Source organism: Ascidia mentula, chromosome 8 (assembly GCF_947561715.1).
Source record: "Ascidia mentula chromosome 8, kaAscMent1.1, whole genome shotgun sequence".
NCBI lineage: Eukaryota > Metazoa > Chordata > Ascidiacea > Phlebobranchia > Ascidiidae > Ascidia > Ascidia mentula.
Window position 1 is genome coordinate 8,912,104 of NC_138573.1, and position 27,046 is coordinate 8,939,149.

The window sequence follows — 27,046 nt, forward strand, 5'->3', positions numbered from 1 at the left end:
TTTAACTTTGGGTTGCCATCGTTGCAAATAAAGAAAACTGGAATGCGATTTACCTTCAATGATTTTTTTTACAGAAACGTCAACATGAATACATTTTATCGTAGATTGTATTTTGGATAAGCTATGCGTTAAAAGTAAAAAGTGCCTAAACGTTAGGGATTTTGAAAATGGGACATATTATGTGGACCAGTCGATAAATTACCACCGGCTTCACGTAACTTCGTTGCCTTACTTGGGACCACCAATAAAGGCATCCTAGAAGGGCATCGAATAGGTAAATGTGACGTAAATCAGTCAGAGATTGTGATATGGTTATCTGAACGTAGTTTATACCACTTTAATGTGTTTTGATATTAAAGGCGGACAAACTATTCACCTAAATATCCGATTCAATTATTTTTAAGAACAAGTTGTTACCCAGTATATAGAATCGAAATAATTATTATGATTTAGCCAATAAATCTTTTTCCTGCGAACTATAATAACACACACTCTAGGGACGGTCGCACCATTGGGCAATTTTTAGGGATTTCAGTTACCACAATAATGATATGTTGCGGCTGCGTAACCATGTTTGGATTAAAGTCAATTCCACTGAGAAACACAAAATTGCATTTGCAAAAAAAATTGCCCATAACGGATGAGCGCCTTTTAAAAAAATCTAGTGCATCACCAATTCATGTTTTGGAAACATAACGTCGTAGGGGCTACAACAATTTGTTTCATGCACATATCGCAGAATTCCTTGCATTGCAAATTGTTTCGTGGTTGTGTTACGCTTCTTAAAGAAACGGTCCTTAGGACGCTGCATTAATAGCTAACCACAAGCCTGTTCCAGCACAACGGTTTTCCAATTATATTAAATCTTGTTCATAAAACTTTAAAAGAGCAGTCCTCTTTTTTGAGTCCCGCGTTATAGCCCCGTTTCTATTTTTTATATCACCAGTCATTGGCCCAACGGTGTCACGTGAGAGGGAGAGAGCAAGCGCTGCGATATAAAATCAACGTGCGGTGACTGGTGCGTTTGAGACAATTACGCGAATAAAAATATAAATTAACACGAAACATTTAACTAAGCAGGTGAAAGAATAAGAGGTGAAAATGAATGCGGCGTAAAAGAATACGTGATACAATAAAAGCGTGAAAACAAGAAAACGTCAAACAAGTGATCGCTGGTTCTTTTGCGCTTCAGTTGATTGCAAATTTTTATGATCTTTTGGCAACAAATCCTTGACAAAAAACTTGTGACAAATGGAAAAAACATATCAGCTTAGAATTTGCAGTCTGCGTTCTGCCAATAAAATGTTTCAGATCCAAGTCGCGTTGATACGCGATGGTCATGATTGAAAAGGAAAACACGTTTTTTAAATCTTTTCCAAGTTAGAAAACATGTTTTCCTTTCGTTGCAATGAAGTTTTTACACATGTCGTGTATCTGAACATCACCTGTTTGGCGTAAGCGATAATATATTAGGCAAACCAAAAGGTTACATAACTGCTGCCTTATTTTGCAACGTCCAATAACTTAAAATTGGAATGCTGGGTTTGATTGAAATATAATGCTTTTGTCAAGCACTCTCTTGTCTGAGAAAAAAGGTTTTCTGTTCAAGGGCAGCCAGGTGTGACGATGTCAACACCTCTTATACAGCGCACCATCCAGCGAACCTAACAGTGAGCGATTGTTTCTTATTTGTAAGTTTTCTGACAGCAACAATATCATTTATTACCCACCAAAGAAAATGGAAGAGGTCAACGTTAATGTGGTGAAGAAAGAAGGCAAGGAAAGCAAACTGCTGACCAGCAAGTACTTCTGCAAAGTTGACAAACAAGAGGTATACAAAACCGCTTATGCTTCATACAATGCAAGTACTTTTGTTCATACGGTGCATTCCATATCATTCAGAAGGTGGACGTGGTTCTTCAGCTGTCAACCGTTTCAAAATCAGACACAAACACAGTGAATTTTCGTTACGTACTTGTAATTGATATCAGCGGAAGCATGGGTTGGCCAGTTCACGAAGGGTCCACTGTGTGTCTTCTAGACCGAATAAAGGTAGACTTTTCAAAAGCTTCTTATGTAAAATTGTCCAAACAAATTTGAAACAATTATTTCTTTTAGATGTTTGCTGAAAGTTTTGTTGACAATATGACGGAATTTTCCTGGCTCTCCATAGTAGCATTTTCTCATGAAGCAAACCTCTGTATGAAAATGACACGAATGGATCGAAACGGCCGGGTATGCACAAAACTGTTGGTGTAGAATTGTAAAAAGCGTGTTTAAGACTAAAATGATAACGTGCTTTACCAACCGGTTCAGAATACTTTGTTGCTAACGTGAAGTAGGTTCTTCACAGGCGGCTGCCAAAAGAATAATAGAAGGCCTTGAGGCAGAAGGAGGAACAAATATTAGCGACGGTCTCTTTGAGGGTTTACTAACAACGAGGTAACTGATTAAACCAGCTATGTGTAGTGCAGCGATACCTACACATAAAGGTAAAGCTTATACTTAACCGAAATGTTTAAATACGCAGTGGTGGAAAACGGAATAACCGCGACTGCATTATTCTCTTTACCGACGGAGAGGCGAACAACGGCATTGTTGAACCAAATGACCTTGTGACAGCATACAACAACTTGTTGGATACTTTAGGGAAGAAGAGTAGAGTGCCCATATCGGCCTTTACAATAGGATACTACCGGCCTTTTCTGCTGCGCGAGGTATGGGTGATTAACGTCCACCACACAATGAACTTCCACCAACATTAACACACAAAGGGTTTCGAAATGGTGATATACAAAAGTTTCTTATTTGTTGTTGTGGCAGATATCAACGCGACTCGGATGTGAAGCGTTTTATTGGTTGAATGAGGATTGTGATTTCGAAGCCGATCTATTCGCTCCAATGTGTCTCAGGTAGGCCTATCACTAATTCAAAGCAACAAAGGAGCGTATTCCCCCCGAAACAATTTGTTTTTCAGGGAGTCAACCACAATAACTGACATTGAGATCACATTGACGTGTTTGGAGGGAGTCACTTTCTCCAAACAAAAAGTTTCTACTCAATATTTACAGGTTTGTCGATATTGTTCATTGCAATATTGCGTAAAATACAATTTGACAAAAACATAGCTCGAAAATTTCCCTTAAACCTTTTTGCTGAAGCATTCATGCCTAAAAGTATGGTAGCCTGCATTGCTTTATTCGTTATTGGCCACAAAGCATATTCTAAAGCACATTTGTGTTCAAAATATTCAAGTAAAATATTCAACGTAGAAATCTTACAATAAATGTGTATGTGCTTGATTGTTTTTAGAATGATGTTTCGAGTGATTCAGTGAAAGAGTTGACCTACTTCATACACAGCATCCCAGTGTCAATGAAAAAACACATTTGCTTCACCTTAAACTTACCCCCAGGTGTCGAGGTGTGTTTGTATAAATGATGAAAAAAAACTCGGTAAATTAATTTTTCTGTAGCTTGACATGAAGAAAATTCTGAAAGTTCAGAAAAAGTTTCTTGATTTCCAAGCAAATTTACAACAATCCACTGACTACTTAGAGTTAAGGTTGAAACCCATGTCTGATGTGCAAAGTCCACAGAAGGGTAACCTCTTTGTTTTTGTTATCCACGTTGTTTACAAATTACATTGCTTGAAATTCTTATAATGTAAGCAATACATGAAATAAAGTTCACATATATTGCTACACGTAGAGTTCAAATTACTTTTTGGATGTAAAACCAGTGGTCCCCAGTCACCAGATAACGAACGGTTACCGGTCAATGAATCATTGTTTACCGGTCTGTGCATAACGAAAATATATTGGAAATAGTGTAAAAATGCTACACTCCTAAAGCCCGCAGTAACGAACAAACAGGTTACGAACCTAATACAACCAAGTATATCACGTGATGGTATTGACTTTGCTGAGGCGGCGACTGATATAACGTTGTGGAGAATTACGTTACCTTGCGTTCGCTGTTTTCTTTATTACGCTGCATTATAGCTGCAACCCTTATTGGCCATGATTTAAATGCTACCGGCGTTAAACCGATCAGTGGTGCTTGGAAGGTTGGGGATTCCTATTGTAAACCACTACTCTGGTCAAGATATTCATAAACATTCATAAACGTATTTTTTCGCAGAACTGAGTGACACTGCAACTGCTCTTTTGCAAAATACATCAGCATACAGCGTGCAGGACAATAAAGCAGACGATTCATGGAAAAGTGCACAAAAATCTTTCACTACAGTTATACAAGAGGAATGCCGCATGATTGCAGTCACAAACTTTCAACAAGCTTGTACATTGCTCAGGTCTGTTTTCTTGTCAAAAACGGTTTCTTACGCAGTAAAAAACTAACGTAATAACAGGGGTAACTGACAATGTAGAAAGGTCTTTAGTCAAGCAGGAATAAACCGTGTTTCCCAGATTTTTTTTGTGAAGGATAATTGCCAATACATGCAATCCTACGGAATTTTTCACAATCGCGTTCCTTGCTTTTTAATTAACTCACTGTTATTTTGTGCACATGCTAGATATACAAAATAACAACACACAGAAAGCGCAATACCCTATTTTTTCAACCCTGTTTTAAGTGAGGAAAAACCGAACCTGGGTGAAGTACAGAAAAAATTTAAAGATGCAACTGATGGGATTTCAAAATTAAAAGACGAAGTCGAAGTCGCTTTGGGGAGAAAAAGTTCATTTTACATCAGTTTTTGCAAAGAAGTAGACAACATCAAGGAAATGGTTGATTTTGGAAACACAGTTCTGCTGTAAGTGCACAGACGGTTGTCTGTAGTTTATGAATGGTTGTACGAGTGTTTTGCTGTGAATCGATTCAGGAAAAATATCAATTGGGGTCGTTTGGCGTCGATGGAGTCTTCTCTTTCGTCGGAGATGCCACCAGCTACTGGAGTTTTTGATCCAGACAAGCCGCAGCCATATATGACCAAACAAGTGGCCGAGAGGTTGAGGAAGTATAGAAAGGTACGCATTTGAATAAGGACAAACTATACATAGCGAATCCTATTAAACGTACTAATTAGCGGTTTGGATACAAATTTTTTGTCTTGCATACAGTTTACAGACGTATAACTTACCTTTTTAGATTGTCAAGCAAAAATCGAAGAGGCAACAACCCCTAAAAATGTGAGTATGCATAACTCATACTTAACATAACTTGTACACGTGTAGCTATAAAAGTGTGGCGACAGGGTATTCAAGGCTCAGAACATGGTGCTTTCTGAAAGCCTTGCGAATAAACAGTTTGGTCGAAAGGGTCAATCTCTACAGGAGCTAATAATCAAGTTCGGTGGAACAGCAGGTAATCTAAACCACAACAGATAACATTATCGTACCATCCTGCAGGTAAACAGGAGATATTTAGTAATCTTTTACTCTGTTTTAGTTCCTCATGTGGGAACATTTCTCCAAAATACAATACTAATATGCAGTAGGGAAGACTTTGAACGAAAATCAGGGAAGGTTCGCGATGCTCTTAACTCCAAGGTTTAAAAATATTCTTATCGTATTGCGTAACGAGTTATTTTAAATGTGCTATAACCGTATATTTTTTTGTGCATAGATTCCCATAGTGGATCAAGCGTTTGTGTACGATTGTATCGAGCACAAGAAAGTTGTGGAACTCGAAAAATACATTCTGAAAAAACAACCAAATCAAACTAAAACATAGATATTCTACGGATCTATTCATCTAATCATGAATGAATTCTTTCTGCTGTACATTCTCCTTTAAAAAAATATATTGTAAGCCAGGCAATTGTCTTAAACTGCGATTTTAGCTGTTTGAAATTGATCTGTTTTTAAAAAACTCCTAAATACATGATACAATTTTGATTCTTTATTGTCTGGTAATTTATAGATCAAGGATGACCCTGAAAAGTCTCGAAAGCGACTTAAAGCAACGTTATAATTTACAATTCGTCGTTTAACAAGAAAACATAGCCTATACACCTTTGTTTAAAAAAAACAAGCAAATGTCAGCATTGGTGAATTGCATAGGCATGTATTCATAACCTTCTCTGGGTTCTTTTCTTTTGTCCGTAAGTCTGGGTGTGAATTTAATACCGGAGTGTGCACAGAAGGACGAACGTGGTACTTCCCTGTTTTGGTTTACAACCTCGGAGATTGTGCGTTTCTTCCTCACCTAGGGATTGTAACAGTTGTAGTTACGAACTATATTGCGAACAATATTGTGGCGGATTTTATTATAATAGTGAAGTAAAAAACAAATAGTTAAGTATCGCATCGTTGAACTATAGGTTATGACCGAAACCGACTATTTGGAATTCGAATCATTTATTTTATGATGTAACGCAACACCGAATACGTTACAGGAAAATATGAAATCATAAAAACTTTGACCACAAAAGTACCTCGTCCCAGTATAACTGTTTTATTATAACGAAATTAAATAGGACCTAACAGGTCGAAGCAGTGGCCCTCTGTTTACAGTTCAAGCAAACAATTAATATCCGTTTGTTGCACGTGTTGTGCTCCTGTCAAATAAAAAAAACACTTTTACCACGTTTCCTTTCCTTCGCATAAGCCTCGCTGGCAGCTTTTGCGCGACTGAAGCGCTTTCTATGACGTCACGCAACAATAATCTCCCTTGAACACGAGCAACAGTTTGAAGGTATCTTTGATCAGCTGTGTCTTAGAAACCTGTGGCAGTATCTACTTTTTTCGCCAAAAGCTGTTGGAAGAAATGACCATTTGATAGTCAAACTTTTTTTTACTTTAATTTTCCATGTCACATGTACTTTAACCTCCATTCCTTTGATGGGATTCTGTGGTAAGGTTGAAAAAAGCGCCGATTGGCATCTATGCAAAACACTTGATATACTGTCTCATGATAATAACCTGACAAAACTAGTTGTTCTGTGTCACTATCACAAGATTGGGCCCTAGGGAATTGCCCAAACACACCGAACCTCTTACGATATTTAGGCTTTGCTGCTTCCAGTGATTAATTAGTGTTAACACTATTGCTTCCAAATTAAAGCAATTTTATCAGTACGGTAAAACGATAACATAATGTGTTTACAAGAATTAAGAAAAACATTCTGTAGGAAAAACATGTTGCAAAACTATTCCAAAAATATTATCAATAAAAACCACACCGCTATTTAAAGCAATTAAACTAAGTATTATATCCCATACTGCTAATTTGGGTATTTACATATAACGCTGCAACACAATTCCAAACAAAATAAAGAAAAGGAAAACGCCAGCTACAAGGAACTTGCAGATTTCTTCCACCCAATTTTCCATGTGTACTTCCACTTTTTGTTCAATACCAACAAGTCTAAAATACAAGTTGTGTAAAAGCAGGGTAAGATTGTGTGGTAACTGCTTTGGCATACCGTATATTTTTGGGCTTATTTTTACAAGCAGTATCATAGAAAATATAAATCTGCCTATTTCTAAAAAGGTGATTATTCTGGATTTCCGTGCTTAGTTTTCTCATGTAAACATGCTTATTTCTTGAACACGAATTATTTGTGATATTGCGCGATGCCAGCCGTTTTCAGACGAAAAAATCAGGCTAAAAACTGTTGTTATAAATTATTGCTGCCGTTATTTCTATTGAAAGATTATCAACTGAAAAATTTCTCAAATGTTCCCAATTTTGACATCAAAATGTAGCGCAAAAGAACTTGCGATAACTTGTTTGACGTTTTCTTTCCAAGTTTTTATTGTATCGCGTATTCTTTTACGCCAAGGCTTGTGGCTAGCCGTTTAATGCAGCGTCCTAAGGACCAAGTAAAGCGTTTGTTAAGAAGCGTAACAAAAACGCACCGTGCTTACTTTTTGATCCTGGCCAATAGTAACCCTGCACATATTACATTGAAAATCATTCAAACACAGAACTACGTAAAACATAACATCAAACCCTACGTAATTTGCAGGATTGCAAACATGCTCTGAAGTCTTTTAATTTGGCAACAGTGCGGTCCCAGGCGCGCAAAATTTACCGGTTCACATACTTATCACTGTCTGAAAAAACATCCTCTATGAATATTAGTTCGTCATCATCACTTTCTTCATATCCGTTGTTGGATGAATCAACTTGCTGCACAAGAAAATAATTGTTCTTTCAAAAAATCAATAGTTTATTTTAGAGAACTGTTCCAATTTTTTTCATTTACATAATCAGACGTAATTTCCAATTGTTACTTTCAAGCATTGTTAAAGCCAGACGTGGTTGTAACGTTCAAATGATGACTGTGTGAACCAAAGTCACAAAGTGGCAACAAAAAATTAGTTTTGTTTGCTGATCAACTTTCTGTCCAGCATCGCGATAAAAACTTTGGCTCAACAAGTAAATTATATCCAGCAGGTTACTTTGTAGCGTTTGGTTGTTTAACTTATTTGTGTTCCGCGAATCATTGCACAAAAAAATTGATTAAGAAGAATAACGGTCAGGGGAATCTAAAATTACAACACTGGAGTACTCACCTTACGATATTTGTGTAAAGTTTTGTAAACTTGTTTAGTCATAAACGGCTGGGGAATATCTTTGTCAAACACTCCAGTAGGGGTTGGCATCTCTGTCGAAAGTGAGGACTCTACCGCTGCCAAACGACCCCAAGCAGACCCTTCTCTATATATTGAAAACATGACCGGGAAAAACAAGTAACTACCAAATGTATATTTCTTGTAAGGTTTTGTTACCTTGTATTTTTGTCTCTAATGACTGCAGTGATATTCATTAAACTGTCTGTTTTGTGGCAGAATTTTTTGCACAAACGATTATCAACACCCAAAGCAATTCTCGCTTCGTTTTGTAATAATTTGATCTTTGCATGTGATTCCTGAAGGCGTTTTTGCACCGCTTTATTTTCGTCGCCATCACTACAAAAGCCATAAACAGTCTGATTGGTAGCAAATTTTCTGTTGTTAAAAAAAAATACAAACCTGAGAGCTTTTTTCAAGGCCTTTGCAGTGATGGTACGACATTCCTCCTGTAAAACTTTTGTGTAAGAAATTTCCACGTTCAGTTGGGAGTCAAACACTGTGTTATTTTGCATTCCATAGGCCGCAGTATTCTTAAGAATTTCCACAGTTCGTTCATTCATGTCTGGGTTGTGATACAGGAATTTAATTTTCTTTTTACAATTAGTTGACGTTTAACCGCTGTACCTCTAAGCCCCATTTGTAAAATATCAATCATGGGTTTAACCCTCAGTTCCAAATGTTCTGTGAAATGTTGATGACGTCCCTCATAATCAAGGTATGACGTAGTGATAACCATAATCCTCTTCCCGTTAAGCTAACATGTTATTGTTTATACAATTACACAAATACAACATTTTTGCATAAAATCAACCCTGTAACATTTTTTGAAAAGCTCGGTCCACTGATGTAAATAATTGCCTTAAAGTTTGGCCAACATGAATTACATAAGTCCGTCATCAGGCATTGTGCCTCACTAAACATGGCAACCAAAACATGTTTGTTTAATTATTTATGTTTCAGTGACTACATGTCATTACGTCGCACTGCATTACATTGCTTCTTATATTTTAACAACATTTATCCATGACTTCTATCCAACGATACCAGACTGGTAGAAGAAAAATGTACAGTCTGTTATGGAGTAACTTTTTACAGAACTAACGGCCAATAACATTTGCCCCAAAATATACCGCAAAAGATCCTGGAGGCAGGAGCAGACGAAAACTTATGTGTTTTTTTAACGAGACTGGAATAACATGGAAAAAATAATGTAGCTCCTCTTCGGATGGGTGTAGATCGCTCTGAAAAAATCGAGGTATTGTGAAAAAAAATTTCAACGCAACCTGCCATCAATCATTTGAACCTCAAAGTATTCATTTGATGTTAGTGACAGATCAAACTTCACTTCTTTAAGGCTCTTCAGTTCGACAGATATATCAGTTATTGGAACAGATTCCCTTAAAAAAAATTACTTGTACGGCAGAAAAGGGACCGTAACGCTAAAAATTGATCGTGAAACAACATTTACAGAAAACCCAAGCTTAATCAAAGGAATCTTACTATTGCATTATGCATGATCTTTTGATAACAATCATTGATAACGAACCTGAGACAGATGGGAAGAAACATATCAGCTTCAAACGTGCAGTCTGCATTCAGCCAATAAAATGCTTCAGATCCGAGACGTGTTGATATCTGGTCATGCATAAGAATTCATTCGTTTTTTTGCAGTATTGTCAAGGGGAAAAAATATTTTCACATTCCACATACTTCCCGTAAAAAGCTCGGTTTATAACTTCCAATGGTAAATGCCGATACTGGAACTCGACACAACTTTCCCAAACGATTAGATAAGTTGTTGTACTCTTTTACCAAATCATCAACATTCCTAATACCACATGTGGCTTCTCCATCAGTGAAGAGAATTATGCAATCCCGAATCATATTGTCTTTGTCTCTGCAAGAATGTTGTGTTTGAACTGAGCAACAGTTGCATACGACTATACAAAAAGTAACAGGTGGTCCTACCTGGTTACAGACAAACCCACCAACAGACCATCTGCTAGGTTAGTCATACTGTCTGTTGTAAGGTTTTGCACTACATCTTTAGCTTCACTCTATGAAGGGAAAATATATTTTCCCACTTGTTAAATTAAACGTACGTTATCAGAATTGCAAGATCACATTTTGTTACTATATTAACAAATAATTACTTTTCCATTGCTGTCCATTCTGGTAATTGCCATTTTAATACTTGCTGTTTTTGAAAATGTGACTATTGAAAGCCATGACGACTCGTCCAAATTTTCGATGCACTTTTTTGCAAATTTCTAATAATGAGTTTATTGCTTATTTTAGCGTTTCTCGATATATAATAAACAAATACCTTGATTCTGCCTAAAAGCGTAACATTTGAATTTGCCAGAGTGGTATTCATACTCGCGCTAACATCTATTACAAGCACATAGTGGAAATCCACAATGTTTTGGGTAGGTTTTGAATTGATCCCAAGTTGAAGAACTCCATCCAACGTCTAATATAATTACCACTGTGCTTGAATTCACTCTTATGTAAGTGCTGTTGATCAATTACCTTTTGATTTTCCACTCTACAGTAGTAATTTGTTTCCAAACTTCGATTTTCTTCAGGTCTTCGTTGTACATTGATAACTATGTTGTCGGTCATGCTTTGTTGAACTCGATAGCTGTCACTAAATAACGTTACAAAAATTATACTGCAGTATGGGCGTGATCAGACTTCTAAAAATGTTTTCAAGTCGGCAAAAGGTTCGGTAGCTTTAGCCCCAGCACAACCTTTCGTCTTAAATTTCCTCCATTGTCGAAGCTCGCCATTGTTAAAGAAGTTGTCCTTGAAACTCCTAAAACTGCATCATGATATTGGAATGATGTTTTCCTAGCTCGTTGTTTGGAATCAACGAAACTAAATATTTGAGGTTCACATTATAGCCCGTGTTCCTCGTTAGATTTTTTCACAACTACAACCAAACTGCACGCCTGAGTTATGCATTATGAACTTCTTATTGACCTGTAAAACCAACACTTTACAAATTACAACAACTACACGTCATGCTTGCGATGATGCAGTGACGTCTATGGTATGCGTTGGCGTGTGGCCACGTTTTAAATCATAAATTTCTGCTCGTTTAATCCTTTTTGTATTTGACCCCCACCAAAATTTTCGGCGTCAAAAATATATAAAGCGATATCAAGGGCCCCAAAAAGATAAATGTTGCTTTGACGCGAATAAGGAGACTGAGTAGAAGTATAGCGAAACGCAATCAACATAACTAGTGGATGCGTCAGAAAGACGGGGTGTAAATGGAAAAAGAGTAGAAAGCGGTTTTGAAAATCAAGTTTTAACAAAATATTAAAAGGTTTCAAATCACGACAAGTCGAATTCCTCACAGTACTTCATACTATAATGATGTTCGTCAAGCCCTCTCTTGTGTACCAATAAAAGAAACTTTGTTTGTAACCAGTCAAGTGTGACGTTGTCAACAATTATCTTTTTGTACAAGATTCTTTTTGAAATCCCACAATGGGTGCTTGTTCTGCGATAGTACAGCTGTTGGCTACAGAGTTTTAATATTATTTGTTGTGGATTACCCAAATATATTTATTTTATCGTCTCGCAATATATTGTTAGCTCAAGTGATCACCTTGTCGATTTTTCTACTGCTTTATTATTACCATCGTAATATTTCATATTATTAGAATCTCAGCATCACTTATGTACATTTTAGTTCGGTAAATTCATTTGCTACATTCTAATTTTAACTATTAGACTGGAATTAAACAGGACTGTTCTTCTGGCATAACTTAACACTTTATTTTGCTGTCGTTTCGTCTGCCATACAGCAAGACTTCATTGGGTTATAACATCGCAATTCAAACGTAAACCACACTTTCAAAGGCACAAAAAGAACACGAAAAAAGAATAATGCGGGAGGCGCAGCAGTTTCAACAAGTTGTTGTAAACTGCCGGAAAATACACACATTGTTCTTTATCATCAACACATCCGCTGTTTTTATGGATGTGGAGTGTTTCAAGAAGCGTCTCAAGTATTATACTGAAATGTGTCCAAAGTACAGTTCTATACAGGGTGTCGATTTATGCCTTTTTCACCATTCAAAGTGCTCGACACGCGATAGTTTTTCTTTTTTCGAAGATTGGACGCTAACTATTTTTCTATTTTGCAGTACATACTGGTGGCAAAAGTGGTTCGTAGACGTTGGTGCCAGTATAAGTTGTTTAATTTCAATCCGCAAACAATTATTTGCGGAGAAATTTGTATTTAGATTCTCAATCAAACAACAGCTTTTAACTGAACGGTGAACGTAGTGTTGAAAACTTAATGGTATCGACGATTGGGATCCCCACTTAAAATAAATTTGTCTGTTCAAATGTCTAAATAAACGCAACCGCAATAACTTTTTGGACAAAATCCATATAAAAACCACCAAGCACTGGCTTTAACGTTCAGCGAATCACGTGTCGCGTTATGTTCAAAAATAAACAATACTTCCAAACAGTAATATTTCATGCAATGGCATGATCGCCCCACTGCGCAGGTCCTTGCTTGGCGATCACAGCTATCGTATCGCGATCATTAGGTTTGCAGGCTTGGCAGCCCAGGTATTGCAGCTTAGCTGGATCAGCCACTTTTTCCTGACAAGTCGGAGCAAGATTTGAAAAATCAAGCTCCCGGTGAGGTTTGAACTCACGACCCTGGGCTAACCAGGCCCAACGCTCTACCAACTGAGCTACAGGAGCTCAGTGGTTTCACGGGGTATATTGTGGCCAAGGTACACAGGTGCGCAAGCGCACAACTTGCCACGCAACCTTCACATATACGTAGGGGATCTCTACCACCGTAATATTTCATGCAATGGCATGATTGGCGCACGTCCTTGGCGATCACATGCAGCTATCGTATCGCGATCATTAGGTTTGCAGGCTTGGCAGCCCAGGCATTGCAGCCTAGATTTTTCAAATCTTGCTCCGACTTGTCAGGAAAAAGTGGCTGATCCAGCTAGGCTGCAATGCCTGGGCTGCCAAGCCTGCAAACCTACTTCCAAACATGGAGCATTGTTACCTAACACGTGTCATTGTTACGAAACAAGTACCATTTTTCGTTCAATCGGACGTTAAAAGAGGCATAGCAGCCAACCACATGCAAGGTTTTTACTTGTTTTGTCGTTATTTCAACTTGTATTCTAACCTTATGTAAGCACAAGAATCCAGTAATCGGAATAAGCCTGGTCTTTCTCATGCGTTAGTTACCAGGTACGACATTTTTGCGACAAGCACGACATTTTTTCTCTAGGGGTGGAATGTAGAAACCCTGCTTAACTTATGACGTCTTAAGCGGGGATTTAAGCCGAGCTTAAAGTTAAGCGGGGTTTCTGCATAGCCCCTTAAAGTTAAGCGGGGATTTAAGCCGAGCTTAAAGTTAAGCGGGGTTTCTGCATACCACCCTAGATGATCCACACGGAATAAAAAAAAAATCGACGCCCTGGTTACATTTTATGCGTTTGGCCGCATGTGCGGATGAAACTTTCGTGCCATAGAAAAATGCGGATAGTCTTTAAAAAGGTTGAAAAGCACTGCCCTATGGTCTTCTGATAATTAGGGGAAAATAATCCTTTCGTTTGTGACGTCACCGTAATATATTTTGTGTGATGTAAAACCCTGTCCTGACCTTTGAGGTAACGTAATTTGTGGATTCTCCTATGTTTGAAATTATTCAATGTCTGCAATATAAGGCGCCTTCTCCTATCTAAACAATGCATTTTTTTCGACGCGAGCGCCTTGTGTGATGTCATTTTCGCCACAGCGCAGATGGTTTACGATTTTTGGTCGCCGCTACTTTTCGTGCAGTTTTCAACATTTTTTAGTTGACGTAGAACCGAAAAACTTTGAATATGTGTTTGTTGTAGATGTGCCTTTAGTTTTACGCAAAGTTGCCATGCTATAGTGGTATATGCACAAGGACTGTTGTCATTAACTCTTGAGGTTGACTGAGAGGTAAACTATATTACAAATGAATTCGCATGTCTGATGAATCAAAACCGACGGCATTGGTGGCATGGCTGGTGCGTTTTCACAGTTTCTGTAGTCGAAGATTTTCGACCCTACTGGCAATTGAGTGTGGATGAGTTAAAGAATAATGCGGAATCGAAGAAACGCAAGCATTGCTTCGCTATTGTAATTGACATTTTTCTCACAATGGAGCGAAAGAGATCGAAATATACTACTTGATTGGTGAAGTTTAACTTCCATTTATTTAATGGAATTCTGTATTGGGTGAGGTTGGAAACTTCGCCGATTGCATTTTTACCGGATTGTATCAAAGCAATTTTACTATTGAGGTATAAGACGAAACTTAATGTATTTACAACGTCGCAAGAAAAAAGATTCAAACACAAAAAAGTTTAACAAAACATGTTGTAGTAATAGATCCACAGTCTTTACCTCATCATAAAATTATTCCAAAAATGATATCAAAAAAGCCACACCGCTATTTAAAGCCATGAAACTAAGTATTATATCCCATTTTTGCATTTACATATAACGCTGCAACACAATTCCAAACAAAATAAAGAAAAGGAAAACACCAGCTAAAAAGAACTTGCAGATTTCTTCCACCCAATTTTCCATGTGTACTTCCACATTTTGTTGAACACCAACAAGTCTAAAATACAAGTTGTGTAAAAGCAGGTTAAAATGGGTGGTAACTGCTTTGCCATACCGGGCAATTTTCTAGTATTTGGGTTTATTTTTACAAGCAGTGTCATAGAAAACACAAACATGACCATTTCTAAGAAACGTGGTTATTCTGGATTTTCGTGCTTAGTGTTGTGTACGTGTTTGTGATATTGCGTGATGCCAGCTGTTTTCAGACGAACGAATCTGGCTAAAAACAGTTTTTATAAACTATTGCTGCCGTTATTTCTATCAAAAGATCATTATCCGAAATGTTTCTGAAATGTACCTAATTTTGACATCAAAACCCATCGTGCTTACTTTTTGGTCCTGGCCAATAGTAACCCTGCACATAATACATTGAAAATCATTTAACCATAGAACTACGTAAAACATAGCAGCCTACTAAACATCACACCCTACGTAATTGAATTTTTGCAGGATTGTAAAGAAGCTCAGAAGGCTTTTAATGTGACGACAGTGCGATCCCAGGCGCGCAAACTTCCCCCGTTTCACATACTTATCACTGTCTGAAAAAACATCCTCAATGAACATTAGTTCGTCATCATCACTTTCCTCACATCCGTTGTTGGATGGCGCCTCAACTTGCTGCACAAGAAAATAATTGTTCTTTCAAAACACCAACAGTTTATTTGGGAGAAACGTTTTAGATTTTTCTTACATTTGCAGAACCAGACGTAATTTCCAATTGTTATGTTCAAGCATTGTTAAAGCCAAACGTTGTTGTAACGTTCAAGTGATGACAGTGTGAACCAAGGTTACAAAACGGCAGCAAAAAATTAAGTCAGGAGTATAACGGTATCTAAAATTACAACACTGGAGTACTCACCTTACGGTATTTGTGTAAAGTTTTGTAAACTTCTTTAGTCATAAACGGCTGAGGAATATCTTTGTCAAACACTCCAGTAGGGGTTGGCATCTCTGTCGAAAGTGAGGACTCTACCGCTGCCAAACGACCCCAAGCAGCCGCTTCTCCGCTAAAAACATGATCGGGAAAAATAAATATCTACCAAGTGTAAATTTTTTACCAAGTTTTGTTACTTTGTATTCTCGTCGTTAAAAACTTCAGTGATATTCATTAAATTGTCTGCTTTCTGGCAGAATTTTTTGCACAAACGATTGTCAACACCCAAAGCAAATCTTGCTTCGTTTTGTAATAATTTGATTTGTTCTTGTGATTCCTGAAGACGTTTTTGCCCTTCCGCTTCATTTTCGTCGCCATCACTTAAAAAAATCCATAAACAGTCTGATTGATAGCAAGTTTTCCGTTGTTAAAAAAATACGAACCTGAGAGCTTTTTTCAAGGCCTTTGCAGTGATGGTACGACATTCCTCCTGTAGAACTTTTGTGTAAGAAATTTCCACGTTTAGTTGGGAGTCAAACACTGTGTTATTTTGCATTCCATAGGCCGCTGTATTCTTGAGAATTTCCACAGTTCGTCCAGTTAGGTCTGGAGTTTGATACAGGAATTTAATTTTCTTTTTACAATTAGTTGACGTTTAACCGCTGTACCTCTAAGCCCCATTTGTAAAATATCAATCATGGGTTTAACCCTCAGTTCCAAATGTTCTGTGAAATGTTGAGGACGTCCCTCATAATCAAGGTATGACGTAGTGATGACCATAATCCTCTTCCCGTCAAGCTAACATGTTATTGTTTATACAATTACACAAATACAAAATTTTTTGTATGAGTCATCATGGTGAGTGAGGCATTTCAACCTTATGTAGTAATGATGGAACAATGAAGAATTGTTGCATAAAATCAACCCTGTAACATTTTTTGAAAAGCTCGGTCCACTGATGTTAATAATAGCCTCGAAATTTGGCCAACCTGAATTACATAAGTCCGTCATCAGGGATTGTGCCTCACTAATCATGGCAACCAAAACATGTTTGTTTAATTATTTATGTTTCAGTGACTGCATGTCATTACGCCGCACTACATTACATTGCTTCTTATATTTTCACAACATTTAACCATGACTTCTATCCAGTGATACCAGGCTGGTAGAAGAAAAATATAAAGTCTGTTATGGAGTAACTTTTAACAGAACTATCGGCCAATAACATTTGGCCCAAAATATACCGCAAAAGATCCTGGAGGCAGGAGCAGACGAAAACCTATGTGTTTTTTTAATGTGACTGGAATAACATGGAAAAAATAATGTAATTCCTTTTCAGATGGGTTGCGATCGCTCTGAGAAAACAAGGTATTGTGAAAAAGTTTTTAACGCAACCTGCCATCAATCATTAAACCTCAAAGTATTCATTTGATGTTTGTGACAGATCAAACTTTACTTCTTTAAGGCTCTTCAGTTCGACAGATATATCAGTAATTGGAACAGACTCCCTTGAAATAAAATTACTTGTCAGACAGGAAAGGTACCGTAACGCTAAAAATGTGATCATGAAACAACATTTACACAAAAAATGCAGACATGCTCCTCAAAGTCAAGCTCAAACTCAGGAATCTTACAACTGGGTTATGTATTGTGATAGATTGCTAAATGATCTTTTGACAGTAAGATAACAAACCTGAGACAGATGGGAAGAAACATATCAACTTCAAACGTACAGTCTGCATTTAGCCAATAAAACGCTTCAGATCCGAGACGTGTTGATATCTGGTCATGCATAAGAATTCATTCGTTTTTTTGCAGTATTGTCAAGGGGAAAAAATATTTTCACATTCCACATACTTCCCGTAAAAAGCTCGGTTTATATTTTCCAATGGTAAATGCCGAAACTGGAACTCGACACAACTTTCCCAAACGATTTGACAAGTTGTTGTACTCTGTTACCAGTTCATCAACATCCATAATACCACACGTGGCTTCTCCATCAGTGAAGAGAATTATGCAATCCCGAATCATATTGTCTTTGTCTCTGCAAGAATGTTGTGTTTGAACTAAATAATGTTTGCATATGAATATACAAAAAGTAACAGGTGGTCCTACCTGGTTACAGACAAACCCACCAACAGACCATCTGCAAGGTTAGTCATACTCTCTGTTGTAAGGTATTGCACTACATCTTTAGCTTCACTCTATGAAGGGAAAATATATTTTCCCACGTGTTAAATTAAACGTACGTTATCAGAATTGCAAGATCACATTATGTTACTATTCACAAATAATTACTTTTCCATTGCTGTCCATTCTGGTAATTGCCATTTTAATACTTGCTGTTTGTGAAAACGTGACTATTGAAAGCCATGACGACTCGTCCAAATTTTCGATACACTTCTTTGCAAATATCTAATAATATGTTTATTGCTTATTTAAGTGTTTCTTGATATATAATAAATAAATACCTTGATTCTGTCTAGAAGCGTAACATTTGAATTTGCCAGTGTGGTATTCATACTCGCGCTAACATCTATTACAAGCACATAGTGGAAATTCACAACGTTTTGGGTAGGTTTTGAATTGATCCCAAGTTGAAGAACTCCATCCAACGTCTAGTATAATTACCAGTGCTTTACTTCTTTTATGTAAGTGCTGTTGATCAATTACCTTTTGATTTTCCACTTTACAGTAGTAATTTGTTTCCAAACTTCGATTTTCTTCAGGTCCTCGTTGTACCACATTGATAACTATGTTGTCGGTCATGCTTTTTTGAACTCGATAACTGTCACTAAATAACGTTACAAAAATTATACTGCAGCATGGGCGTGATCAGACTTCTGAAAATGTTTTCAAGTCGGCAACAGTATCGGTAGCTTTAGCCCCAGCACAACCTTTCGTCTTTAATTTCCTCCATTGTCGAAGCTCGCCATTGTTAAAGAAGTTGTCCTTGAAACTCCTAAAACTGCATCATGATATTGGAATGATGTTTTCCTAGCTCGTTGTTTGGAATCAACGAAACTAAATATTTGAGGCTCATATTACAGCCCGTGTTCCTCGTTAGATTTTTCACAACTACAACCAAACTGCGCGCCTGAGTTATGCATTATGAACTTTTTATTGACCTGTAAAATAAACACTTACAATAAATCTACGTTTAAGCTTGCTATGATGCAGTGACTTCCATGTTAAGCGTTGGCGTGGGGTCCACGTTTTAAATCATAAACTTCTGCTCCTTTAATTCATATTATATTTGACCCCCAAAAAAATTTTTGTCCGAAAGAGTCACAACTACATCAAGGGCGAGGCAAACACAAAGAGATAATTGCCGCTTGTACGCGACAAAGGAGACTGAGTAGAAGTATAGCGAAACGCAAGCAACATTACTAGCAAATGCGTCAGAAAGATGGGGTGTAAATGTAAAAGAGTAAGAAAGGGGCTTTGGAAGTCCAAGTTTATGGAAAATATTAAAAGGTTTCGAATCATGACAAGCCGTATTTCCCACTGTACTTTTTGGTTTATGATGTTCGTCAAGCTCTCTCTTGTGTACCAATAAAAGAAACTTTGTTTGAGACCAGTCAAGTGTGACGATGTCAACAATTATCTTTTGTACAAGATTCTTTTCGAAATTGCACAATGGGTGCTTGTTCCGCGATAATACAGCTGTTGGCTACAGAGTTTTAATAATATTTATTGGGCAAACATACATTGATTAGATTACGCTTGTGTTTTAATTTCTCCCGCCTCGTAATATATTGTTTGCTCAAGTGATCACCAAGTCGATTTCATTACTGCTTTGTTATTGCCATCGTAATATTTCATGTATTATTTGAATCTCACGATCAATTATGTACATTTTAGTTCACCGTCTTTTCCACAGTATGCGCATCGCTATGCGGTAAATTTATTGTTAACTATTATGCCGAAATTAAACAGGACTGCTCTTCTGGCATTAATTATCGTACTTTGTTTTGTCGACGTTTCGTCTGCCATACAGCAAGACTTCATTAGTGTTTTACATCGTAATTAAACGTATAAAACACACTATATTTAAAAGCATCAAAAGAAAAAGGACACGCTAACACCGCTTGTGAAATCACGTGATATGAGGACAAAAAACATTTAGGAGGCCCATGAACAGTAAATTTGGGGCCCACCAACACTATTGTTTGCTTTCAAATCCTATCGTAAAGGCTGATGTGTTTCACCGACATGTGATCTCCAAAAAAGGTTCGCACTGGCACTATTTCCTCTCTCGGGCTCATTTGCATCACTAGAAAGAGAGAAACTATCATAAAGACTACAAGAATTTCTCGCTTTCAATCGGAGTCAGTCGTGGCGGAGTATTGGATGAATTGTAGGCGCGTCAAAGGGTGGACCAGTAGGCACTCTATACTGGTTGTCGTTGTTCTCTTTAAATGACAAATTGCATCTTGAACGGTAGCTCAAACTTCATGTTTGTTTTGTCGTTGTTTTTAGCTGTATCGGCGAAGTGTAGTTTTTGTAGGCTAAGCCCTACTACGTTTTGTATAGGCGTTCTGTGAACCGCCATATCACTGTAGCCAGTTATAGTCTTTGTGCAGCTGTTATAGCGGTGTCACTGTCATGTGACTTTCCCGTATGTGCTGAAACGTATTTACATTTACTGACCATTTTATTGTCTGATTTGGTTCTCGTTTATATTCAATTCTACTACTATTGCTAAAGCGACAAAATAGATGATATTTGACGGAGACTTGCCATAGGCATATTGCCGGCAATCAGGATTTGTTCCTGACAGCCAGATAGCCTGTTTCAATCAGAGAACAGACTGTTAAAGTTGATACACTAAAGAAGAACGTTGTTGGTAATTGCAGGTACAATACACTTTTTTGTGTAAAGACAGTTACGTCACCAACAGCCCAATTTTACGAGTTTTCCAACCAATTGACAAGCTTCATACATGTCGAATGGCGGGGTCTCGGGACAAGCGGGGTCTGAATGAATCAGCAATTCAGTGGGTTGTCACATAAAGTTTTATCCAAAAAAATTCGAATTTAGGTGCAACTCGAATAAAAACGAACCACGCAGTAATCTAATAAGTTGCGAAGGAGTTTTGTGCAGCCATCCGTGCAACCCAACCTGCTGCAGAACGAACAGCAGAAGCAGAAACCACGGTGTGTTGAGGTAGGTAGGTATGTATACGGGACCAAAACCACGTTGTTACACTTCAGTAGCGGACTTGAAAACAGCTGGAGAATCTATATCATCCCTGTATTTAAACCAAACACGTTGTTTTTTTGTTGCAGTAAACAACACTGGTCTGAAACCACATGGGATTCAGTGGGTTGCTACGAGTTGCGAGTTGGTTCTTGAAGTTTTAACGACATGCGCGAAACGTTAGTAAAAAAGCAAATGTATATATATAATAATTTCGCTTGCTAGACTCTTCTTGTGGAAACCCAAACATCAATCTTTGGTATATTATATATCATCCCCGGGTCTATATGGCATACTGCTAGTGAGAGATGTAAAGATATTTAAATCCCACCATTGCCTGCAACTAAAAGTTTCAACAATTAGGCATATTTGTTTAAAGCAATAAATTAATATACTGTCCACAGTTTTTCTTTAATCATGTTGTTTGATTGTAATTGCATCCTTATAACTTTATTGCCAGAAAAACATTTGTAAAATGAAACAAGTGGTAAATCAACAAGCTGTTGCTTGTGTCCTTTTGTGCCTTAGTGGTGCATTTTGTTTGACATTTCAAGAAGATCTAAGGATCATAAACTTTGAAAAAGATGTTGATCAATCGCTGAAGATTGTAAGCCAGCACAATACACAATCATATCCTATTGACGATGATGGTGGCTTGGCACATATATTTTATGGAATTGGAGGCTTGTCTGGTGGAGGTGCAACTAGTAGGCTGCTTGTAAACTATGTGGAGCCTTATCGATCACAAATACTTGATTATTTGTTCAAGCCGAACTTTGCAGCATCTCTTCATATATTAAAAGTTGAGATTGGGGGAGATGCGCAGAGCACAGAAGGCACTGAGGCAACTCACATGAGAAGTGAAAATGAAGAAAACTACACAAGAGGGTGGGCGCATGAAAATATATTAAACTATACCTGGATGACTATTTTTTAAGTTAAAAGTTCAAAATATTAACATTTGGTCAGATGAGAGTAAATATATGTGTATTGTCAAGCCACTGTACTACCTCCTCCTGTATACCAAATAAAAGGTGTAACCAAAAAAAGCTAACTTTTATGAAAAAGTGCCCAAACTTGGCCTCTGAATTAAACTTTACAATAATAAATATTTTTAAAGGTATGAATGGTGGCTGATGAAGGAAGCTAAGGCACGTAACCCTGACATAACATTGATTGGTTTGCCTTGGGGATGGCCAGGATGGATTGGACAAGGAACAGTTTTGCCATATGAAAATAAAACATTGACAGCTACATATATCATGAAGTGGGTGAAAGGTGCTAAAGATCACCATAACCTCAAAATTAACTATGTGGGGATATGGAATGAGCGACCTTATGATGTAGAGTACATAAAGACATTGAGAAAAGTTTTGGATGAAAGTGGCTTCAGGTAAGATTATGTTAACAAAATCATAGGAATTATTTCTTGTGTGGCTTCATTTATTTGTGCAGTTTCTGCAGCATCATTAGCATTTAACTATCAAGTGAATTTCAAGTAACTGCACCACACCATTTCAGTGATGTTGGAATTATCGCTTCTGACAACAAGTTTGTGATGACATCTGAATCAATTCTACATGACTCTGAGTTGGCGAAGGCTGTAGAAATTATAGGTGCCCACTATCCTGGAACTTACTCTGGAAAGCAGGCCCAAGAAACCAAAAAACCTTTGTGGGCAAGCGAAGACTACAGCACGTTTAATGATGTTGTTGGAGCAGGATGCTGGGCAAGGATTTTAAATCAAAACTATGTGAATGGGAATATTACTGCGACAATTGCTTGGAATCTAATTGCAAGCTACTATGATGATTTGCCATATAAAAGGTGGTTTTGTTTTTGGTTGATTTATATTTCTTTCAAAAATAATTTTTTAGGTTTAAAGTTTGACTGTAAAAAAAAGTTGTTGTCATAACTCCAAATTTCATATGTCAGCATTTTCATCAAATTTTGCCTTAAAATTTGTCGGCCAATTTAATATACTAGGCAAGACTGAACTTGCATTAAACATTTTTGCAATGTCAAGCTTTCTCAGTTGAAACATTTCTGCTTGTATTGTTTTTTTATTTTTTGTTAGCAATTTTCATTGCAATGAGGTGAACATTTAGTGCTAGAAAGAAAATATTGGTTGCCGTAATGAATGTTTACTCAACTTTAAAACTGTCACAGGTGCAGTTTGCTGACTGCAAACGAACCATGGAGTGGACACTATGAACAAGTCGGACCTTTGTGGGTAACTGCACACACAACACAGTTTACCAAACCGGGTTGGCATTACCTGAAAACATCAGGCCATCTAAGCAATGGCGGAAGTTATGTGGCAATGGCTGATGGCAATGGAAATTTAACCATAATAATGGAAACACTTGCACATGATCAGTCCATATGTATACGACCACCTCTTCCAGCTTATAATGTTGCTGACCAGAATGTAACACTAATGTTAGGGGGTAGTTTCAAGGGAGTAATCAAGGAACTGAATATGTGGAGAAGTCAACTGGGACCCGGATCAATGGTTGATCAAATGTTTGAGGATATGGGTAAATAGTTAAATAGTAGATCAAACCTTTCAGCGTTAGAAAAATATTTGTGGGGCATACAAATAAAAACAAGCAGTAAGACTTAATTCATGGATTGCTTTGTCCATTTTACCACATACCAATTTGTATGTAATGTTTGTTTTTAGGCAAAGTGAAGGTTGGAACAAGTGGTGAAATATCTTTGCATGTACCAATTAACTCACTTATCACATTATCAACAATCAGCACTGCAGTTAAAGGTTCTTATCCAACACCTCCAGTTTCACAAAGTTTCCCATTACCATACACTGAATCATTTGAAACAAATGGATTCAGTGAAGCTTCCAACTTTGCTGACCAGAGTGGAAAGTTTGAAACTTTTCATAACTCCAGTGCAACAGATGACCACAGGTGGACTTTGAGACAGGTATAAAAAGTTGGTTCTTGAACCTGTTTGAAACTAAAAAGTGTTGACGTAAATGTGCATCAAGGTGGTAACTGAAAGACCCGTGACCTGGTGTGATGACCCAGATCTTGGCTTCACTGTTTTAGGGGATTACAATTGGACCAATGTTGCTGTTACTGTAGACATAAAGCCTGAAAACACTTACGGGGTCTTTGTTGCTCTACGGTAAAATATATTGTTATTATTTTACAATTATATTTGCTTTGGGTAAGCCAAGTTTTCTGACCCCCAAAAAGTAGCAAAGATTTTACTCTGTATGACAGGGTTAACCAAGGTGGATGTGATGCGCGCAATGCACATGGACTTTTCCTTTGGTTTATGACAAACAGATCTTGGATACTAACAACAGACTTGGCTAGGGAGACTCGATTGCAGAGATGTTCAATTGGCTGGGAATGCTGGGTAGATGATGTAAGTTAGTAGCTTTTGTGATATTTTATTGTAGAATTGGTTACTTTTTGTTGCCAAATGTATTCTCTCAATATTTTAGTATCATCAAGCAGTGGAATTGATCCCCTTTTTAAAACAAAATTATGTGTTTAAAGGACTGGCTGTTATTTAACAACATTTCTCATCACAATAAAACAAATTTCACACTCTTCTTTTAGTTGCAGTTTAAGGAACTTGATTGGAATACAATTACTCTAGAAGTTAGCAAGGATGTAAATGCGGTTGCATACCTGAATGGTGCCAAAATTTTGGAGCACACAATCAAAAAAGAAGATGCTGTTCCAGACAATGGTTTTGTAGCCCTTGGAACAGCAAACTTTGGAAATGCTCAGTTTGATTCTTTTTCAGTTAAACCTTCTACTTAGCCTTAATTGTTTTCAAATGATAGTTGCTTTTGCCATCAATCAAAAAGTAGCATAGTTTTTCATGATGCAGCAAAATAATTATGTGCAATTGATGTGTTTGTTGAACATTTTTGAAGCACATTATCTCAAGGTCATCTTCTACATGTTGTACTACATATGTAAAATATATTTTTTGTGAAGTATTTATCTAAATTATAAGTCAGTATATCATGAAATTTCTTGTTTGCATTGATTTTTGCATGCCAAATAATTTTATGCCTGAGTTCCCATGTTTCATATTCTTTTGTTTCATCTCTGATACTCATTCCACATGCAAAAGATGTTCACACAGATTGTGTATTTTGAGATTGAAGAAGTAATTTTTGTTGGTATGATGTAGTGTGCAATGTTTGTTGCTTCAACTTAACAGATGCTCTTTATGCTGGGGTATTTGTTGTGCGTTAAGTCTTCATACAAACCTTTCGAGTGTTTTGTTTAAATAAGAACTGGTGATGCTGTTTAGCTAAACATGTTTTCCTTAAACTAAACTGCGTTTTGACACGAGTTTATTTTATTTTATAATTATTGAAGTGTTCGGTATTCGCCCATCGTTGTGTCTATCATTTGTCAACAACATTTTAATTGCATGACGAACAGGCAGATATAGTGGATTGTTGCTTGATCTTTAAATTTTTCTTACAATCAATCCAAACCATCTTGATGATGATGAGTATATATGACAAGGAAAAGGACATGAGTGAGTTTTAAAGTAAAGGCGTAAAAAACTACTTAGTTGGTAGAATTGTGTTACGGTACGAATAACCTGGGGGGAAAGTTACAATGGAAGAAATTGGACTTTTGGTGATGCTTTTTATTGATATATTCGCTCGATACACTTACCGTTGTAAACATCTTCCGATAAACCCACACAGAAGTGACGCATATTATATAAGCGTAGTTCGGCAAAAAACGTGCCCAGGGTAGAGAGTCCAAAATCTCACAGTGAGCGTGATTTTTCGTAAAGTAGGTTTGAATAGCATTACTGAATTATTGCGCTAAATGTGAACAAAAGATAAACCACCACGGCATTGCTTCGGACTTTTGCGAAAGTTCACATCACGTCACGTTTTGTAAATCTTGACCAACGGTACCTCCAATCACTTGCCCGCTTGTTGCCTTCTGATACGAAAGGTAGGGGCGTCCAATAGGCGAACCGGGCAGCAGCCGTCTCGCAAAATTATATTTTTTATTTTACTAGTGATTGATATAGCTATAGTGATGTCGCAGAAACAGTTGGAACATGACTAGGGTGCAAAATAGCCTTGTGTCCGCTAGATCCTACCTGTATCGGACGTTGTTTTGGAATATTCATATGCCATAGTGGCCAAGAACCATGCAAGTTTGGAATACCAAGTACCTTTTATATCACCTGTGTTAGCTCCGCCAGGTTCTAATTGTGTTTGACTCCAATGTCAGTGGGTTCATCGGTACCTCTGTGTCGTTAATTACAGCCTACTTGTAATGACTAATTTCTATTCTAATACCACAGGTTCGCTAGATTCCATCTGCTAAATACTACAGGTCCACAAGGTCCAATTTTTTCAGCTATGCTAGGTAGGTCCTTGAAACGCTTTAGGTAGGTCCTGAACGTAATTTCTACGGCCAAATGCTTTTTTACATTACTTTACCTGCATGTTTACCTGACTGGAAAATATATTTGTTTGTGATCGTTAATCGTTCAAAATCATTGGAGTCATACGTCATATTCACTAGGTTTTTTTTTCACTAAAAAATTTCTGTCAAATGACCAAAATGCCAGCAAAAATTTAGGACATTTTCAATTTATTTTGGTCATTTACGACATATTCATAGTTCCAACTTCGCGTCATTAATGAGTCTGACGTCACAATGCTGCAAGTAAATATCGGCTAAAAATGCATTGCATTGGTTTGGAGAAGAGTTCTTTTAGAAAACACATGTAGTGCAACG

General features: G+C 37.3%; 4 protein-coding genes and 1 non-coding gene across 5 annotated transcripts; 2 read left to right on the forward strand and 3 right to left on the reverse strand.

Annotated features, from left to right (window-relative positions):
* The first annotated feature begins 1,658 nt into the window (after nt 1-1,658).
* On the forward strand, nt 1,659-5,865 carry LOC145911128 (uncharacterized). Its single transcript, XM_082998376.1, has 16 exons — nt 1,659-1,831; nt 1,903-2,052; nt 2,119-2,235; nt 2,354-2,442; nt 2,531-2,717; nt 2,824-2,912; nt 2,978-3,071; nt 3,313-3,423; nt 3,476-3,602; nt 4,143-4,314; nt 4,597-4,776; nt 4,846-4,990; nt 5,112-5,152; nt 5,218-5,327; nt 5,412-5,512; nt 5,589-5,865. Exons 1-16 carry the CDS (start codon nt 1,739-1,741, stop codon nt 5,694-5,696), a joined length of 1,914 nt encoding a protein of 637 aa, XP_082854502.1. The 5' UTR covers nt 1,659-1,738; the 3' UTR covers nt 5,697-5,865.
* A 1,184-nt stretch (nt 5,866-7,049) lies between these two features.
* On the reverse strand, nt 7,050-11,306 carry LOC145911667 (uncharacterized). The gene is made up of 14 exons (XM_082999076.1): nt 11,078-11,306; nt 10,872-11,018; nt 10,699-10,815; nt 10,514-10,602; nt 10,256-10,442; nt 10,092-10,180; nt 9,849-9,942; nt 9,676-9,786; nt 9,170-9,299; nt 8,945-9,107; nt 8,702-8,881; nt 8,486-8,630; nt 8,014-8,099; nt 7,050-7,331 (listed from the first exon to the last, which is right to left on the reverse strand). Exons 1-14 carry the CDS (start codon nt 11,168-11,170, stop codon nt 7,202-7,204), a joined length of 1,761 nt encoding a protein of 586 aa, XP_082855202.1. The 5' UTR covers nt 11,171-11,306; the 3' UTR covers nt 7,050-7,201.
* Nucleotides 11,307-13,205: 1,899 nt separating this feature from the next.
* Nucleotides 13,206-13,279, reverse strand: Trnat-ggu (transfer RNA threonine (anticodon GGU)). The gene has a single exon. It is a non-coding gene; the product is annotated as a tRNA-Thr (tRNA).
* Nucleotides 13,280-14,880: 1,601 nt separating this feature from the next.
* Nucleotides 14,881-18,976, reverse strand: LOC145911554 (uncharacterized). The gene is made up of 14 exons (XM_082998942.1): nt 18,750-18,976; nt 18,548-18,694; nt 18,375-18,491; nt 18,192-18,280; nt 17,934-18,120; nt 17,770-17,858; nt 17,491-17,584; nt 17,321-17,431; nt 16,745-16,874; nt 16,520-16,682; nt 16,274-16,456; nt 16,062-16,209; nt 15,732-15,820; nt 14,881-15,200 (listed from the first exon to the last, which is right to left on the reverse strand). Exons 1-14 carry the CDS (start codon nt 18,843-18,845, stop codon nt 15,071-15,073), a joined length of 1,773 nt encoding a protein of 590 aa, XP_082855068.1. The 5' UTR covers nt 18,846-18,976; the 3' UTR covers nt 14,881-15,070.
* Nucleotides 18,977-20,499: 1,523 nt separating this feature from the next.
* On the forward strand, nt 20,500-25,752 carry LOC145912568 (galactocerebrosidase-like). The gene is made up of 10 exons (XM_083000084.1): nt 20,500-21,245; nt 21,368-21,457; nt 21,739-22,166; nt 22,399-22,671; nt 22,800-23,105; nt 23,448-23,818; nt 23,965-24,224; nt 24,289-24,428; nt 24,527-24,674; nt 24,872-25,752. The coding sequence occupies exons 3-10, from the start codon at nt 21,754-21,756 to the stop codon at nt 25,076-25,078; spliced, it is 2,118 nt and encodes a 705-aa protein (XP_082856210.1). The 5' UTR covers nt 20,500-21,245; nt 21,368-21,457; nt 21,739-21,753; the 3' UTR covers nt 25,079-25,752.
* Nucleotides 25,753-27,046: the final 1,294 nt, after the last annotated feature.